The sequence below is a fragment of the Temnothorax longispinosus genome, chromosome 10 (assembly GCF_030848805.1).
Source record: "Temnothorax longispinosus isolate EJ_2023e chromosome 10, Tlon_JGU_v1, whole genome shotgun sequence".
NCBI lineage: Eukaryota > Metazoa > Arthropoda > Insecta > Hymenoptera > Formicidae > Temnothorax > Temnothorax longispinosus.
Window position 1 is genome coordinate 19278289 of NC_092367.1, and position 19479 is coordinate 19297767.

The 19479-nt window shown below is 35.5% G+C and overlaps 4 protein-coding genes across 4 annotated transcripts; 1 reads left to right on the plus strand and 3 right to left on the minus strand.

Moving 5' to 3' along the window:
• Positions 1 to 635: 635 nt before the first annotated feature.
• LOC139821026 (ubiquitin-like protein 7) lies at positions 636 to 3580 on the minus strand. The gene is made up of 4 exons (XM_071791734.1): positions 2960 to 3580; positions 2398 to 2603; positions 2139 to 2275; positions 636 to 1999 (listed from the first exon to the last, which is right to left on the minus strand). Exons 1-4 carry the CDS (start codon positions 3105 to 3107, stop codon positions 1390 to 1392), a joined length of 1101 nt encoding a protein of 366 aa, XP_071647835.1. The 5' UTR covers positions 3108 to 3580; the 3' UTR covers positions 636 to 1389.
• Positions 3581 to 3827: 247 nt separating this feature from the next.
• LOC139821023 (uncharacterized) lies at positions 3828 to 8360 on the plus strand. Its single transcript, XM_071791727.1, has 11 exons — positions 3828 to 4118; positions 4282 to 4376; positions 4463 to 4617; positions 4723 to 4853; positions 4925 to 5060; positions 5136 to 5514; positions 5635 to 6170; positions 6379 to 6751; positions 6841 to 7169; positions 7248 to 7482; positions 7601 to 8360. The coding sequence occupies exons 1-11, from the start codon at positions 4040 to 4042 to the stop codon at positions 7961 to 7963; spliced, it is 2811 nt and encodes a 936-aa protein (XP_071647828.1). The 5' UTR covers positions 3828 to 4039; the 3' UTR covers positions 7964 to 8360.
• A 783-nt stretch (positions 8361 to 9143) lies between these two features.
• On the minus strand, positions 9144 to 10808 carry LOC139821028 (protein FAM177A1). Its single transcript, XM_071791737.1, has 4 exons — positions 10396 to 10808; positions 9719 to 9847; positions 9384 to 9648; positions 9144 to 9313 (listed from the first exon to the last, which is right to left on the minus strand). The coding sequence occupies exons 1-4, from the start codon at positions 10468 to 10470 to the stop codon at positions 9303 to 9305; spliced, it is 480 nt and encodes a 159-aa protein (XP_071647838.1). The 5' UTR covers positions 10471 to 10808; the 3' UTR covers positions 9144 to 9302.
• Positions 10809 to 11381: 573 nt separating this feature from the next.
• LOC139820613 (protein claret segregational-like) lies at positions 11382 to 15293 on the minus strand. The gene is given in 5 exon segments (XM_071791004.1): positions 11382 to 13433; positions 13436 to 13635; positions 13901 to 14175; positions 14328 to 14625; positions 14780 to 15293. Coding segments are annotated over 5 exon segments (1377 nt in total). The 5' UTR covers positions 15166 to 15293; the 3' UTR covers positions 11382 to 13215.
• Between the last annotated feature and the right edge of the window lie 4186 nt (positions 15294 to 19479).

A 19479-nucleotide genomic window follows, 5' to 3' on the forward strand; every position in this document is an offset into this window, starting at 1 on the left:
TTTCTTATTTGTGTAGAATTTGCTCCAACTGGCAATAATTTCATATACTATTATAATCGTATTCTACAGATATCCTACAGAGATAAATAAAATTATCATTAATGAGTCAGAACACAACTTGCATAATGTCAGAATTGCATTTCCCAATGTAACTGTTCTTGGATCTCTCGTGAATAATCAGATAAGTCTTAATTGAACGTCATTTATAACGTCACTTAAAATCCTACAGATTCTCAAATGATGACTCGGTACTTAAAGATGTGACACTTACATGTGGTTGTGTGGGTGGTTTTCGCGACGCATTCGATTTCGCGTTAACCGCGCTACACTGTTGTCATGCATGACGCATTTATCCCGAGCATTTGGCACTGATATATCTACATATTGAAGCGTTATTCCACGTGGCTCGCATGTGCTGAACAAAAACCCCTATCACAATTTTAATTCTTACGTTGCAGCTCTGTGAAGCAAAATTTTCTTATATATATATGTATATATATATATATATATATATATATATATAAAATAATTGTTTGGCATTTAAATTAATAACAATGCTATAAAAAAATTGCCACGATAGTAATATTATAGAGATAGAGACAGAGAGATAAAAAAAGGAGAAAGAAAGACAGAAATCTTATCAAAGTTCATATGTACGTATATATGCACATACAGACATATGTATATTTACATTGATTTTTATTCAAATATGTTAAATTTATGTTATTCGATTGAATTTCTGACGACTTTGCAAAAAAAAAACGAAAGAGATAACAATTTCATAAACCATATATCAGTAATGATTAGAATTTGGAGATAACTACAACATATGTGTGATATGTCCGAATGTATTGGTTCATTCATATTGTAACAGTGCAAAAACGTTACATGGAAGAAGTAAAAGTCAGTTTCGCTTGAACAATATACATAAATGCAAAATTGTCGGAAATATAAAAATTCATACATAGCATTTAGCAAAAGTAGAATTTCATTAAACAAAATTTTCTTAATATACATAACATCAATTTTCTTGATATATTTTCTGCGTCGATGTTAATAACGAAATACATCGTATTCTTTCGCACTCTGAGAAATTAGAATAAGTCTTTATACGAGTTCTTGAAAGATAAAAGTTCAAAGATCTTTCTATATTATTAGCATCAATGAACAATGTACCTTAAAAATTATATAAAAATGTCTTCGTTAAGCAGTATATTTCACAAACATCTTGAACACATTCTCTATGACTCAGCATCAACCTATGTTACAAATTGAGAACACGTGTCATGGATGTCCAAGCTGATTCATCTGGAAAACACTGTTTTTTCTGAGACACCATTTGTACAAACTGTAATCACTTATATTACCTTGTTTCATCGTTCCTGTCCATTAATTATCATAGAAACCACTAAACACGAGTTCGATGGCCGCCTGCACGTCGCCATTGGTAAACTGCAACGCTTGAATGTTTACGGTGTCGTCTTGAAGACCCATCTCGTGCATCTGTGCCAATTGCCGCTGCAGATCGTTGATCGGTGGCGAAAATAGCGGTAACACCGGTGACAAGGAGGTCGCCGGCGACGTGACCGGCTGCTGTGGATTCGAATTGGTCGCCAGCGCGGCTTGTCTCATAGCTTCCATGAACATTTGCGACGTTATCACGCCGGTGCTCTGATTCTCGGCCGGGGGTTGATTGGCGCTCTCGGATGTGGAGGACGGTGGATTGTCCGGTCGCTGTGAATTTGCGGCCGGCAACGCGTTAGGAAAACGCAAATTGCTATCGTTTACAGGCTGCGTAGCGAAAAAGTGAGCGATGTCACGCGCCATTTCTTCCTCGAGGCTCATACTATCCATGCTGTAGGAACGTGCGGTGGTGGGCTGCGAACTGGCCACGGAACTGCTGGAGGAGCCGCTGGAGGCTGCGTTGTGCGCTTCCTCGTGCACAGCCGCCGCGATATTCTGCGCCGCCTCAATTAATACCGGATGCAGTTCTGCAATTCTAAATATATGAAAAAAAAGTTTAAATCCATATTCACGCTACAAACCAGATGTAAAATAAGAATGTATTTCTTCGAGAAATGTGCTGTTTGCATAAAATTTCTGAACACAGAGAGATACTGATTAAAATCACTAATCACCTTCTGACAGTGTCAACATCTATAAAATGCGCCATTAAATCAGGATCCTGTAACATGGCAATAGCGACTGCATCCTCGTGTAATCCAGGAGAAGAAGAAATTATATTGTCTATCACCTCTGGCCTTTTACTTAAACGCTGAAACACATCAAAAATGTTTATTTATAAAAGTTTCCTCTAACAATACATGACAATAATTAATCATATAATTTAATATAAAAAGACATAACAAGCAGAATCATTATTTAAACGATAATTACATGCAGAGCGCTTCTAAACGCAGGTGTCTCATTGAAAGACTTAAATGCCGATGCCAGTTGTAATATGCAATCTTCTGATATATGTTTGTTCAATATTGATGATTCTGGTTCTTTCTTCTGTAATGCATGTACCATTGATCCATTTTTCAATCCAATAGATTCCACCGTTGCGTCATCCTCAAGTACAAGCCCACAATAAATAAATTCTAAAGGAAAAAGAAGACAATCAATAATCATCAGTATCGCGTTATCAAAGATTAGTTGAATTTATTTCATAACAGATTAAACAGAATGTTTCAAGGACCCTGAATTTTAATCATATTTTCTTTGACTAAATTAGAGTTAATCTTTCCTTAAAAAAAAAAACAAGGCCAATCTATTAAGAATTGAAAACAAAGCTAATTCAATAAAAATTTGTAATAGCTAAATGCCTCGATACACATTTCAGATATACCAGAGATTCAAAGAATCTGATGTTAAACTTAGGATCGAGTAAACAAAGAGTACAAAGAGTCATGTGACAAAAGACCCAATCTCCAAATAACGCAAAAATCATTTTTACCAAATGAATCCTTGGGCAGATTCCACCTTTCCGCGGCTTCCTGCTTCAGCGTCTCCACTTTCGTCTTCAGGTTTACGCCGCTGAGCGTGATTGGCATGACCATTTCGGAATTTATTTGTACCCCGAACAACAGCTCCATGGCTATCATAATTAAATAGACCGACTCGGTTCCAAGGGCTACTCTACTCTCAACACGGTATTCAATCTTCGACTCCTCCGCCTCTTCTCGAGTTCCAGAACACGTGAATCTCCTCCTGGGCTCTCGCTTTTCTCCCGTTCCGAGGTGAACACGCGACGAGCTGGTACGGAGGTTACCGTTTTGCAAATTATGCGGGCGAACGAACAAATGTCATTGTTGACACCACGAGTCATAGGTCACTTTTATTTTTTCTTGCGCCACACGATCAAGAAGAAAATAGCTGGACGTCTTTTCTAGGGAATACCCATACGATTGTCGAACAACTTTCAATTCTTCATTCGTAAATGCTGTCTTAATTTTAATGAGAGATTTATGATGCTCACTACAGGAATACTTCCAAGCCGATCGTCGAGAATGCCCGTTTATTTTCACAGTCAACAATGCGTCCAAAAATGTAATGTTATGATTCCTGTTTGCACATCCGCCATTTTCAAACTAACATGGTGCGCTTTTCAAAAACGTGCAAGTCAATTTAGCACTTATGCAATTTATTAATAAAAAAATTTATTTAATTTAATAGTCTGTATATTACTATCGCTATAAGTAAATCTGTAAAAATAAATAATAATAAAAATTCCTTTGGAATTAAACATATGACGGAGCGGAGGTGCACTTTACGGAAAGGTGCAGTTCGTGGCGGCCCTGCGGTGCACCTGCACCGGTTGCGCGCGCGCAAACGTCATCGTGGTGCGTGTGCCGTGTGTGCGTGGACTGGTGCGTGCGGGCGCGTCGTTTGCCGCTGCTATGCCGTGTGGGAGTTCGGCGATACGACCGGCGCGAGTCTCTCTGACAGCTGACAGCGGGATGACAGCCCGATGACGCCTGGCGACGCGCCGGCTTGACCAACCGTACTCCGAGCTGCAGACCGAACCCGAGCAGAGATGCAAGGCATCTGCGAGAACATTCGCACGGCGATCGAACACGGACGTACTGACATTATCAGGTCGCTCCTGGACGCGTGTACGTATCTCAGGGATATGCGTTTGCCGCGGTTTCTTTCTTCCTTCCTTCCTTCGCTTCAAACTTCGCGCGAACTGCCTTTGTATTGGGATAGATCGAACGGGAGGGATATGAACGTCCTTCGTTTTTTGCTGTTTACATTGTCGGTCTTCCTCTGCCGCAGGTGAGAACGGTAATGCCACGGAGGGCATCACGAGAGACAAGATACTGAATCAACCGATCTTGGTAGAAGGGACTTTCTTGTCGTATGCCTCGAAGGTAATACGCTTCTGCTCAGTGTCGCAATTTCAATTTTCTTTCTCTTCGAATTCTTCCATTTGAATTATCACGCCTATTGTGTTTAGACTAACCAGGCGGACATTGTGAGAACTCTTCTGAATTGCGGTGCCGATCCAGCTGTGCAGAACGCGAATGGACATAATGCGGTAGATGTTGCCTCGAGCGATGCAATACGACATATTTATATAGATGAAATGTTAAGGGCAACAGCTGCTTCTGAGTACGTAAATATCTCGGCCCTTAATTTCCTGGTCTTCTTTTTCAATTGTGAGGTATAATTTATATAATTAATATTGCAAAACAATGGGTACATATCTTTTCACAGAGTAGACAGAGTAGTGCAGTTGCTAGATGCAGGATTAGACGTTAATTCGTGGGACTCGCAGGGTAGCAAGAACACACCACTGCATTGGGCAGCATGTTACGGGAACAAAGACATTATCGCGTGTTTACTTGGTAATGTATAGACAGATGCGATGGCTGACACCTGAAAATAACATTTCATCATGTTAGAATCTTCATCATAGATAAAGGAGCGAATGTAAATGCCGAGAATGGTTGCGGTGCAACGCCGTTACATGATGCAGTGAATCGTGGCGACATCGCTATCTGTCAGGAACTATTGCAGGCTGGCGCAAATCCTCTTATACGGGCTACCAAAGGGTGAGCGATTAATTATACGAATATATTATTCTCGGGTGTGCAAACATATAAAATGGCAATATATTTCTTTTACAGAACATTTGCGGGGAAAACGCCGTACGAATTGTCCAGAAAGAAGCAATCTCTACACTCTTTCCTTCTAAGATTTATATCGAATTTCATGCTGAATGAAAACGAAACAATACACAGCGCCACTACGTTGTACCCAGATACGAACTATTATCAGGGTCTCACGTGCAATATGAGCCAACTGTCGGTCGATTCTACCAAGTCGTCGGATCCGGCGTATGATGTGCCTTCGCGTGATGCAGGCAAAGAGAGTCCTAGCAAATCTATCGCCGATAAAGGAAGTATCTATAACTTGCTGTGGCCACAACCGAAGACTGTGAACGAACTGAAAAACTTTACGGCCCCATTTATCGCTGGAAAGGAGCTTTTTATATCAATAATACAGGTAAGATTCAGGGTACACTGACGCGCTTCTAACATATTCATAAAATTTTCTGTTCTGTTGACAGAGAATTCTCTCAATTTTACATATAAATTCTTATTCTGCTTACAAATTATTCCCCAGGGCAGTGAATCTGTACATAAAATACTAGATGTATGGGAGATTAGCAGAACTCATCTGCTGGAATTGGGTCATGATGTAAAGATTGGCGAAGTGCAACCTAGTTGCGGCAAGCTGCTCAACGACAATACGATCGAATGCATCGTAAATAGAAACCTTTTTAACATTGCGGACAGCTATCAGTTGCACATTACACACAACTCCATTAAAGTGAGCGCTGGAAGTCTAGCGGGGTTGCATTACGCGGTCTGCACATTCGTGCAGATTCTGCGTCTGAGTAAGAATCAGAGTAGATCGGAAGCGTGCGAGATAGAACCTGTCTTTATCAAAGATGAGCCGAGATTCGTTCATCGCGGTATACTCTTGGACATCTCTCCCAGAGGACGCGTACCGACCTTGGAATACCTTTTACACATTATTGATCTATTGTCGTCATTTAAAATCTCACATTTGCACCTCTACTCCAGACTTGTACAAAATTGCGACTGGCAGCTTTGCTACTCCAAGTCCGAGATGGTGACTCTAGATAGATATTGCAGGTACAATTACACATTTATAATTCTAAGGATCTATTATTTTCAAATGAGAGATTTTCTATTATTTCTATCATCTTACACTCTTCTATTTTAATTTATTTTTAATAACTAGCGGTCTTTTTACATATATTATATAGTCTTGTGTTTTGAGTGAAAATATAGATTAAAGTTTTTTTTATGTTATGTAATATTTGGAAATTAATATTTCCAGGGATCGCCATTTAGATATAGTCCCAACATTGGACGTCGATTCTAATGTCAGCCAACATCACCTGATGCAAATGTGGCCTATCTTTCAAGATTTGCTCGCAGTATTCCCTAGCTTAAATTATGTTCACGTAGGCCCACGATTAACCACTTTGTTGGTGCAAGCTGACAGTTTTGACTTGAGCGTATCCGTTAACGATACGCTCGAAACGGACATGTCGGAAGTATTCAAGTCTTACTCGTGCCTTCAAGAACTCTGGCATATCCTCAATTTAAGCTCGAACACGACTCTACTTTTATGCTCCAATAGTTTACATTCCAAATCCGAGTTTCACAATATTCCTACTAATATCGTATTTGTTGAATACGGATTTCAGGTAACAGCAAAATTTTTTTCATAATATATTTACGGGGACAATTCAAATAAAATTTTGCAACACTTACTATTGACATCCGGATGTTACAGGCTGATTACGATTTCTCCGAATGGACGGAACCGTTCAGACTAGCGGGCGGTAATGTTTTACCAAGCTCTGGCACAGCTAGTTATAATAGTTTGGCGGGATGTCCGGCGTCGACGTATGCCAACACAAGAAACGCGATAAAAACCTCTCTGGAACAGAACTCGATCGGTATCGTTGTTGCACACTGGTCGGGCAGTCATCATCTTACACCGCATCCTTTCGCGTGGATCGGTTATCTAGTAGCGGCTGGTTTATCTTGGAATCCAACAACGGAAATAGATTTAGGACCTGATGACAATTACGACATCCCTGAGTTATCTGCATCAGTTAGGTACCTGTCGCAATATTTGCAATCCACGATTATTAAATGTCATATGTTCATGTTTAATAAAATCGTTTTGTTTTGCAGAGAAAGATATATTACGAAGTTATTGGACATACACGTATTTCAAGATTCGGAGTATAAAATCGGCAATGCGATATTGGAGTTGGGACGTTTAGACACGTTGGTATTAACATTGAGTAAAAATCAAGCAGTCAAAGACTTGCAACAAATACCGGATAATCGCGGTTCCACGTTATATAGATTACTGACCGATCCAGATAATGTGAATCTGGAGTATCTTTCGGCCGATCTGTTCGCTGTAAGTACACTTGCGTGTTCGCTTGTTTGAATATCCGAAGTGTTTCTTAATATTTTAAGAATGAATAACAAGGTAAGACTCGGATATTGCGAATTAATTTGCTATTATACGTTTGTAGAAAATGACGAAGCAGATCAAACGAATATCCCATTCGTTGTACGAGGCAAGCTTGTCCTCCAAATTCGCATCTATGGAGATACAGGAATTGCAATTAACATCCGATCTGATGCTGACGGCCTGTAAAATCGGCAGAACATTGATCGGAGTCGGTGTGAATCCGAATAGCAACATGGGACTCGCGGTCATCAATCTAGGAGTATGTAATCTGCCACCCACTTTCAGGACCGATATAGCGAACAAGATGTTGGCTCATATAGAGCAGTATAAAGGTTCCTGGCTGCAAAGACATTTTCCACAGGGTCTCCAAGATTCCCTGCTAGTTTTGACTAGCGCGCTGCATAGGTTTGTGCCGGAGACATAATTTTGTTTAGAATACAAGAACTTTTAGTTTGCATTGAGCAATCTAGAAAACGCAAATGTCTAAAAGACTTTTACAGGGTATCTGTAACTTTTGTGTTTGGGATTTTAATCAACAAAAGATTGCAAATATATACGCGGCAAATGAAACACGTAATAAATGAAGGATTTCAAGATGTTTTCGAAGAAAAACTATCGAGAGCAATATGTATTTTTATCCTTACAAGTTATCATACTACTATTGTACGTTTGCTATGCTGTACTATTTCTTGATATCCGTAAATTTACAAAAATGCTTTTGAAAAATACTTTATTGAGGGAATATAATTTTATGCTAAGAAATTTTGATTATAAAAAGGATATTTGTTTTATTAAATACAGAGACATTTATTAATTACATTTATTGGCCTTATTGATTGCATAATAATTCTATGAGAGTCACGATATAATTAACAGCAAGTGATGTTTGAATATATTATTTATTATCATATGGACGTATGTGCAAATGCAGGATTCAACAAATTTTCTTTCGCAATAAAATAACATATTTTTTTATAATATTAACAGATATATAATACTTAATATAGTTATAAGTACCTTATATATAATAGTTTACACAATAAATTATATCTCGATCTATTACAACGATTAATGATATGAAGAATAACACTATTACTAAAACTTTTAATATTTACAGTTCTTATACATGTCGCAGAGATTTTGTGTATTTCGTTTTTTTGCAAAATCCCTAGGAAATCTATAAAAACCTGGGATATTGTGGAATAAATAAAAATTATTAATATAAATATAACTTTTAAAAATAAATATAAATTTATATATATCTTTTATGTTTATAAACATATAATTTATATTTTCAAATATAAATTAATAAAAATTTTAGCTTACTGATAGAACCTAGGATTTTGCAAAATCACTAGTAAAATTGTGTAATTTTTATTCATTCCACAATATCCTGGTTTTTTGTGGATTCTCTAGAAAATTTACAAAAAAAAACGAATTACACGAAATCTGTGTAACATACATATCAACTTACTTAGTTTAAACTGACTTGAGGGCGGCAGTTTTGCAAGATTTTCATTTAAATGCTTTCATTTTTAAAACGCCATATATATCGCAATAAGTTTGTTCAATTTTTGTCCTACATCATATACTTTCTTTTGTAATAATTATATTTGTTATTTTATATTATTTAAAAAATTTCAATATCGCATAGAAAAATATTGGTTGAAATCATTCAAGCATTCATTATTTCCATTTGCAATTTTCTAGTGAATTTAGAATTGAGCAATAAATCCCTGTCAAAGCTATGTGTAGGCAATGTTTTAAACGCATTCTAAAATAGAGAATTTGTAACATGTAACATGTTTCCTCAATATCAAATTCCTTCTAATATCCTTACTTACGTTCATTTGTCGACATATCATCGCTACTTATGAGATTGTTCCTCTTTCGCTCATTCCAGCCACCCATTTCCAAATCTTGCTTATGAAATAGTTCTCTTTCGAGCGCTTGTAGCCTATAAAACTCATTGATCTCGAACTGATACTTGGGCGCTGTTATACCGAAGAAGTTGGCCAGGCATTCGCCAACGTAATCGCAACCATCCAACATTTTAGAACTGAACCATGTAGTTTGATGCCACGCCCATGGTAACCAAGTCATATTTTTCTATAAAATATGTATTATTATTTTGTATTCTTATTGAACATATAACAAGTTACAAGATTTGCATAATTACCGTATCTATCTGCGACACAGTTTTATTATTCTTTGGTGCGTCAACTTCATCCTCCGACGAATATTCCTCCATTACTCCATCCGAAAATTGCAGCACTCTCTTTGGTTTCTTGCTCAATTTGCGTTTACACTAGGCAACATTAATTAAAGTCAAGCTGTATTAAATTTGTTAAAATATGTTTATACAGTTTTTATAGAAAAAGATCAATTGTAAAATCTTACTTCCGAAGAACTTGAATAGACAATAAATGGCAGAACTTTAATAGATAGTTAATAATGTAAAAACCAACTAGATAGTTAGATAGAAATTAAAGAAAAAACAAGTCAAGAAGCCTATCGTTTATCTTAAGAATCTTGTACTCCAAAACTCTCTTATCTTATCAAATCTTAATTATATTTTAACTACACAATAAATCTGAAGGTCTACTGCACAAAAAATATAAGATAACCAGTAATTTGTACAGCAACGGAATGTGATTAGCAAATATCTGCCTACTGATAATTCGACATATTTCCCTTAAAAAAATTTAGTTTTCTATGAAAAACTTTTGGGAGTTTACAGCGGGGATCTGTACAAATAATCTATTTATCTGCCTGGATAAGTGAAAGGTTAAGCGGCACGAAACGCATATCGCATATCTCCCGTCCGCAAGTCCTGCGACAACCGGAGCACGTTACCTGCGTCTCGGCATCTGAATTCTCTTGCAGAATAACGTCGCTCAGATCCCCAATGTCGTCTCTGTCTGACGCCATCGTCGGCCGTATCTTGCGGTAAACAAAGCCCTTCGTGCCGCGTCGCGCCCTGACGATTCTCGACAATCTCGACAGCGTGTTGTCGAACAAGCTCCCCCTCGTTCTCCGCTCGCCGTTCCGTTCGTCGGATGACTCATCCGAAACGAGCGGTGTCGAGCGGTGTCGAGCCGTCGGGAGAAACGGCGAGGCATCGCGATCGCATTGGCGCCGCCAATTCGCTGGACGGTGCTCCTTCTACCGCACAGCCGGTGAACGGGCCTCACCACATGCCACCTTTTGCGTTTAAAAATGCCATTCCGCGATCGATTTTAGCGGAGCTTTCTCCTTTTCCGGCTCACTCTGGGGCTAACTGGTATACCAAATATACCAATATCATGCATGCGCGGCTGCAAATTGGCACGATTCGCGACATTCGAGGTGGAGGTGGAGACGGTGGAGAAATAACGTGGAATAAATAATACTCCGGTTTCTCTAACCGTCCAGAAAGTTTTTAAATTCCTTCGTCTTATCGATGAGAAATCCGTTATTCCCGATAATAATTTTTATCTTTTGACCATCGACATTTGTTGCCTTTTAAATGGAACGAATGTGTGTTTTGAATAGAATGGAAGGAAAAAACATGAAGAGATAAGCGAGATTTTAAAAGTTCGAGAAAATCGGTGACTCAAAAGTTTACTTTGAAAACGACGTTTCCTTTATTCGGCAATTAGATAAATGTGATTTATATATAATTAACATTTTTATTCTGCCTTTGATACGATTTAATATTATTTTATTTTCGGATAAAAGAATTTAGATTATCTTTCATGGGGAAAATCATGAAAACAGTGTGTTGCACTCGCGACAGAGTAATCTTTGATTATAAATTATTATTTATTATAATTATAGCGCTAAATAATTTCAGAGCGGAGTTGAAATGATGAGGATTTTTATCAAAATTCTATTATAAAATTCTATTAATTAATTAACATTTTTATTCTGTTTCGATACGATTCAATATTGTTTTACTTTTAGATAAATGAATTTATAGATTATCTTTTATGCGAGAAATCATGAACAGTTGCATTCATATTCTATAGTATTGGTGTACCATTGTTGATATAAAAAAAAGCAGGACATTCGGATCTGTATATAATATCACGAAGATAAGTAATATGTGACTTCTACAACAAATACCTTTAGTTGGAATATGAAAATTGACGGTCAGTATATATAAAAGTAAAACAATGGAGACAAAATATTGATAGCAGCAATGGATTATCGAGGTTGCTTAGGAACTCAAGGTGGTTTTACTATTAATACAAGCAAAAACTAAAATATTGAACGGGAGTACTATGGTTATAATTATGTTGCAGTGGTTATTACTTTCCGGTGTTGCTATTTGTGTCGTATAGGCTTTATTAGCATTGTGTCAAATATAATAAAAATGGATATCAACTTGTGTATTGCCAACTAGACGGTAAGATAAAAAATTTGCCAAACTATTTTTTATAACTTATACGTATGTGTAGTAATTATTACATATACATATATTATAGCAATTTTTTTTTTTAACAACAGGAAACAGTGTCTGGTCTTTCCGCTTGTAAGCTGGCTCAATGGCCATCAGATCTAGTTTTCCAAAGACGCAATATTGATATATACGTCGAAAGGTCTGAGGTAAATGGAAAAGGATTGAATAATTAGAAAACAAACTTAAAATTTTAGCATTCATGAAACTTGTTGTAGGAGACGTATTATAAGGCGCAGAAAGATATATTTAAAGTGCCATAAATATATAAATCTTATACGTGAATTATTATTATTAGACGCATGCAACGAACCTGAAGCCAGGCATCAATTATTGGAAGAAATCAAAATAACGAAAGCAGCTGGTCCTCATACACATTTAGTGGGCCTTATAGGTTGCTGCACTTTACAAAATAATCCTATATGCATACTTTTAGAGTACATACATGGAAGGTGGAGATTTGCTCGCGTATCTACATTATAGAAGAAAAATCAAATCGGATGATATATCTTTGTGCAGTTTTGAAAAGGCTATATCGAGATATGCGAATATTATTGAAGGAAATAAACACGACAATGAAAATTTATACGATATAATAGAGAAGCAACAATTTATAAAATTCGCGCTTAATTGATATCGCAAGAGGAATGGAACATTTGGAAGTTAAGGGAATTATACATAGAGATTTAGCAGCGAGAAACATCCTCCTCACTTCAGATCTAACGTTAAAAGGTAGATAGATATGTATATGGTGGTAGATGGTAGATGTGTATATTACGATTAAAAAATCGCTTATGGAATTATATGGATTATTATGGATTTAGATTTGTGACTTTGGCCTGTCACGAATGGAATATATGTGATAAATAATCGTTTATAATCAAGAGCTCTAGAGTCGAGTTATATATATTTTCTCCGTTCCAGCTGCGATCTATTCGTGAACAAATAACAATGGATGATCTAAGCGATGTGGAAAACGCTCTGGGTCTAACGGATCTAAATAATATCGGTTTCGATCCGAACATGTCTTTTTCAGAAAAATTAAATAAATTAAAGACCCTTTTTTTAAGCGATACCTCAAAATTGATTCAAGCTATTGAGTGCGAAGAATGCGTAGAAAACAAAAAAAAAACAAAACTTTTGGAGGAATCGTATGAAACTTTAAAAACAGATTTAGAAAAGATAAAAACAGATTTAGAATTGGAAAAAAAAAAAATTATAAAACTTCTCAAATCTCAATTAGTCGACTGTAAAGTCGTTCGGTTTCGTTTAATATTTCCAGTCTTGCATTTACTGGCATTACTGGCAAATCTCAGCGAATTTAACGTCTCGTTATAACATTCGTCTAATGGAGATACATTTAATAACATCAAAGTTTTTGAATTGCCTCCTAGAGAAGGCATAAGCAGGTAAGTCAATTTAGAATCTCTATAAGGTACATGTTCCTGTTTTCCAATAGTGCTGAAATTACAGTGCGAAGAGCGGTTAAAGATTTGTTAATATGCTTTGTTTCTGCAGTTCTATCAGCTTCTTCAGTTGTCAAACGTTCAGACCCGGCTAAGTCGACTAAATTCAGATTTCCTATTGACTTTTCTTGTTTCGTAACATGGTTACCAATCAAGCATATTCTTACTACTAAATGAGATCTGGATGATCTGAAATGCAAATTATTATTTATTATAAATTAAATTCTATGTTAAACTATATCTTAATAAATATTTAATCATATAATAAACATTTTTCGATAACTGTTATTTATTTAATTAAAAAGATAAACAAAGATAAATAAGATAAATATCCCGATAACGGAGTGACCAAGATTCTGTACATTAATATATGACCTTGACTTAACTTTTATTCATGCAAAGGAAACCTCAAAAGAACAAATTTAACTTAGATATAATATGAAAATAAAATTACTGTTTATTTGACTGAGTAGATGCATTTGCTCGGTTGCGTTGTACAGTTTGTAGGCATTCGTGTAATTCTTCTGGTCTGCGTATTTCTTCAATCTTAAGGTTGGTAACGTATAAATCTTGACATTTATCGTCAACCCATCGTATTTCGTGTGTTTTTTGTTTAGAATCGAGAAGATCAACGATATGCTCGTTATAAATTTCCAGAAAACTTGCTTCTATTCGATATTCCCAGCCAAGCAGTTTCCTATTTTTTATTTCTTCAAATATATAATGTACCTGAAATTACATACACGTATTTTGATTATCTTTTTGATTATAAAAAGCCAAATTACAGTCGTAAATTTAAATATTTATATAAAAGTATGATTTTAATTACACACATACATATATATACATATATTATATTGTAAATATATATAAAAACATACCGTTCTAGGTATCATGCCTTCAGTCTGTGGTCCACGTTCTCCTTCCATAGTATATGTCTTGCCAGAACCAGTATGACCATAAGCAAATACACAACCATTATATCCTTCAAGTGCTGATTGTACTAACAGGGACAATTCTTCGAACACATCTGCTTGCGAAGCATTGGGAGCAAAAATTTTATCAAATGAAAATTTTTGTTTTTCTTCTCGTGGCTTTCCACTGTAGCTCTTTGTATTTGATCTATTCGATTTACCTATTTCAATGGTACAATCGCCGATGAGGCTTATATCACACAACCTGTAACAAACAATATTTTCATTTAGATACACAAATCAAAAAGACTAACTTGTGTTCCGCAGAAATTGTAAAATGCAGTTGAAAAAGTAATCCTATGTTCTTATTTAATAATTAATTAAATTTTCTCTAATAATTGCAAAACATATTTACTTACGCTTTCATCTGCTCAGTTTCTTTCGACGTTCGTGGACGCACTCGACAAAAGACCCTTATATTGCCCTTTAATTCTTGGATGATATTATGCAATTTCCTGCGTTCTTGAACCATTTTATAATTTTTTTTTTTTTCCAATTCTAAATCTGTTTTTATCTTTTCTAAATCTGTTTTTAAAGTTTCATACGATTCCTCCAAAAGTTTTGTTTTTTTTTTGTTTTCTACGCATTCTTCGCACTCAATAGCTTGAATCAATTTTGAGGTATCGTTTAAAAAAAGGGTCTTTAATTTATTTAATTTTTCTGAAAAAGACATGTTCGGATCGAAACCGATATTATTCAGATCCGTTAGACCCAGAGCGTTTTCCACATCGCTTAGATCATCCATTTTTATTTGTTCACGAATAGATCGCAGCTGGAACGGAGAAAATATATATAACTCGACTCTAGTGGTTTCAAGAAGTAAACAAAAAAATTTCACAACAATAACCTTGGCTACGGTCAACGTGACGCTACAAATGCTTTGGAGCGTTCTTCTTCTCCTTCTTTCTTCATCGAAAGAAAAGAGAAGAGGAATGCTTCGAAGCATTTGTAGCGTCACGTTGACCGTAGCCAAGGTTATTGGGTAGTTCCGTGAACTGAGCACCCGACTTTAACAAAATGAATTTTTAAAAAAAGGAAATTGTAGCATTTTCTTTGTAGTTGTTTGTAGTAACAATAATTTCGTTTGTAGTTTTACCGATTTTGCAAAAACAAAGATTTTAAAAAATCACTCTTGCCTAAAATTGAGATATTTGAAATTCGCTTGCGCCATGTGTTTTAGAATCGTTTGTAGTTGTTTGTAGTAACAATAATTTCGTTTGTAGTTTTATCCATTTGGAAATAACAAAAAATTAAAAAAATCACTCTTACTCAAAATTGAGATATTTGAAATTCGCTCGCGCCATGTGTTTTAGAATCGTTTGTAGTTGTTTGTAGTAACAATAATTTCGTTTGTAGTTTTATCCATTTGGAAATAACGAAAAATTAAAAAAATCACTCTTACTCAAAATTGAGATATTTGAAATTCGTTCGCGCCATGTGTTTTAGAATCGTTTGTAGTTGTTTGTAGTAACAATAATTTCGTTTGTAGTTGAATAATATAAAAGTTACAACGTATTTGCAATATACAAATAACGTATCTTTCTCAATTTTAAAGATATCTCGAATCCGCTTGCGCTATGTGTTTTAGAATCCTTTGTAGTTGTTTGTAGTAACAATAATATCGTTTGTAGTTTTATCCATAAAAAAAACAAATATTAAAAAAAATTACTCTTACCCTAAATTGAGATATCTCACATCAAAATATTTTTCGTGTACTTCTTAATGTATCCGAACGTTTTCCGAAGAGTTCTGTTCATAAACATTTGTCTATTTTTCAAATAATTATCGGAAATCGGCTAGCGTGTCTCACTCATGTAGCCGCGATGTAGTCGTAAATGCGGCAATAACAATTATTTAAAAATTAAATAATTCTAATCGGCAGAACTATTTGGAAAACTATTTAGAATCGTTTGTAGTTGTTTGTAGTAACAATAATTTCGTTTGTAGTGGAATAATTTAAAAGTTGCAATGTATTTGTAATAAACAAATTACGTATCTTTGTCAATTTTAAAGATATCTCGAATCCGCTTGCGCCATGTGTTTTAGAATCGTTTGTAGTTGTTTGTAGTAACAATAATTTCGTTTGTAGTTTTATCCATTTTGCAAAAACAAAAATTTTTAAAATCACTTTTACCCAAAATTTAGATATTTGAAATTCGCTCGCGCCATGTGTTTTAGAATCGTTTGTAGTTGTTTGTAGTAACAATAATTTCGTTTGTAGTTTTATCCATTTCGAAATAATGAAAAATTTTAAAAATCACTCTTACCCGAAATTGAGATATCTGAAATCCGCTCGCGCCATGTGTTTTAGAATCGTTTGTAGTTGTTTGTAGTAACAATAATTTCGTTTGTAGTGGAATAATTTAAAAGTTGCAATGTATTTGTAATAAACAAATTACGTATCTTTGTCAATTTTAAAGATATCTCGAATCCGCTTGCGCCATGTGTTTTAGAATCGTTTTTGTCAGACAACTACAAACGATTCTAAAACACGTGGCGCAAGCGGATTCGAGATATCTTTAAAATTGACAAAGATACGTAATTTGTTTATTACAAATACATTGCAACTTTTAAATTATTCCACTACAAACGAAATTATTGTTACTACAAACAACTACAAACGATTCTAAAACACATGGCGCGAGCGGATTTCAGATATCTCAATTTCGGGTAAGAGTGATTTTTAAAATTTTTCATTATTTCGAAATGGATAAAACTACAAACGAAATTATTGTTACTACAAACAACTACAAACGATTCTAAAACACATGGCGCGAGCGAATTTCAAATATCTAAATTTTGGGTAAGAGTGATTTTAAAAAATTTTTGTTTTTGCAAAATGGATAAAACTACAAACGAAATTATTGTTACTACAAACAACTACAAACGATTCTAAAACACATGGCGCAAGCGGATTCGAGATATCTTTAAAATTGACAAAGATACGTAATTAGTTTATTACAAATACATTGCAACTTTTAAATTATTCCACTACAAACGAAATTATTGTTACTACAAACAACTACAAACGATTCTAAATAGTTTTCCAAATAGTTCTGCCGATTAGAATTATTTAATTTTTAAATAATTGTTATTGCCGCATTTACGACTACATCGCGGCTACATGAGTGAGACACGCTAGCCGATTTCCGATAATTATTTGAAAAATAGACAAATGTTTATGAACAGAACTCTTCGGAAAACGTTCGGATACATTAAGAAGTACACGAAAAATATTTTGATGTGAGATATCTCAATTTAGGGTAAGAGTAATTTTTTTTAATATTTGTTTTTTTTATGGATAAAACTACAAACGATATTATTGTTACTACAAACAACTACAAAGGATTCTAAAACACATAGCGCAAGCGGATTCGAGATATCTTTAAAATTGAGAAAGATACGTTATTTGTATATTGCAAATACGTTGTAACTTTTATATTATTCAACTACAAACGAAATTATTGTTACTACAAACAACTACAAACGATTCTAAAACACATGGCGCGAACGAATTTTAAATATCTCAATTTTGAGTAAGAGTGATTTTTTTAATTTTTCGTTATTTCCAAATGGATAAAACTACAAACGAAATTATTGTTACTACAAACAAGTACAAACGATTCTAAAACACATGGCGCGAGCGAATTTCAAATATCTCAATTTGAGTAAGAGTGATTTTTTTAATTTTTTGTTATTTCCAAATGGATAAAACTACAAACGAAATTATTGTTACTACAAACAACTACAAACGATTCTAAAACACATGGCGCAAGCGAATTTCAAATATCTCAATTTTAGGCAAGAGTGATTTTTTAAAATCTTTGTTTTTGCAAAATCGGTAAAACTACAAACGAAATTATTGTTACTACAAACAACTACAAAGAAAATGCTACAATTTCCTTTTTTTAAAAATTCATTTTGTTAAAGTCGGGTGCCCAGTTCACGGAACTTATTGGGTGCGTTCAGCCGATACTCCGCTAGCCTATATAGCAATCGTGAGCAGTCGCTCGTTTTCGCTAGAGTCCCTTATAAAGGGACTCTAGTTTTCGCTCGTTTCCTCTCCTTTGACCCAATGGATTAAAAGGAGAGGAACCGGTTTCTCTCTGTACACGTATCGATCACGTGATAACATAATTGGGCGCGTTCAGCAGACCAAGCAGCTCAGTAGCAGTCGAACGTGATTGGTCGCGTTCAGCAGACCAAGCCGCTCAGTAGCAGCGAACGTGATTGGCTGTTACTTTTAGACTCAACTAATCAATGTAGCGTGTTGATAAGACGACACTCAACAGTTGTATCTGCTGAATAAAAAACGGGGAGCACACACTTCTGCATAAGGGTGCCTCCCCATGCAAGACGGAATCTCGGAATCATTCTGATTGGTTAGTCCCATGAGGCTAACCAATAGCCTCATGAGACTAACCAATCAGAATGATTCCGAGATTCCGTTTTCCGAGATTCCGTCCTGCATGGGGAGGCACCCTCAACGCATAATACGTAAGCATAACAAAACTGATTGGTCTATTTCCGTATGCACATGTGTATGGACCAATCAATTTTTCTAGAGGTTTCTCTCTGGTAGAACCCAATGGTCGAATTGAGCCTGTAATAAACCGACATTGAAAGGAAAACGTAAAAAGGAATTATGGAAGATGGTAAGAAGATGTAAGTTTTTGTCCTTTTGCTTCCGGCTCTAAAGCGTCGTCTACAATGGCAGCAAGAGTATGCAGTAAGACGTAAGCAGTAAGCTATGACCAACCACAATCAATTATGCCCGATCTACAATAGCTGTGTAAGCGGTAGTAAGCCTCAAGCCGTAAGAAATTGACCAATTACAGGCGAAGGTGAGGAGAATAATCGACTGTGATTGGTCAATTTTCTTACATCTTGAGGCTTACTACAGCTACTACAGCTATTGCATTATGCCCGATCTACAATAGCTGTAGTAAGCTGTAGTAAGCTTCAAGCCGTAAGAAATTGACCAATTACAGGCGAATGTGAGGAGAATAATCAACTGTGATTGGTCAATTTCTTACATCTGAGGCTTTACTACAGCTTA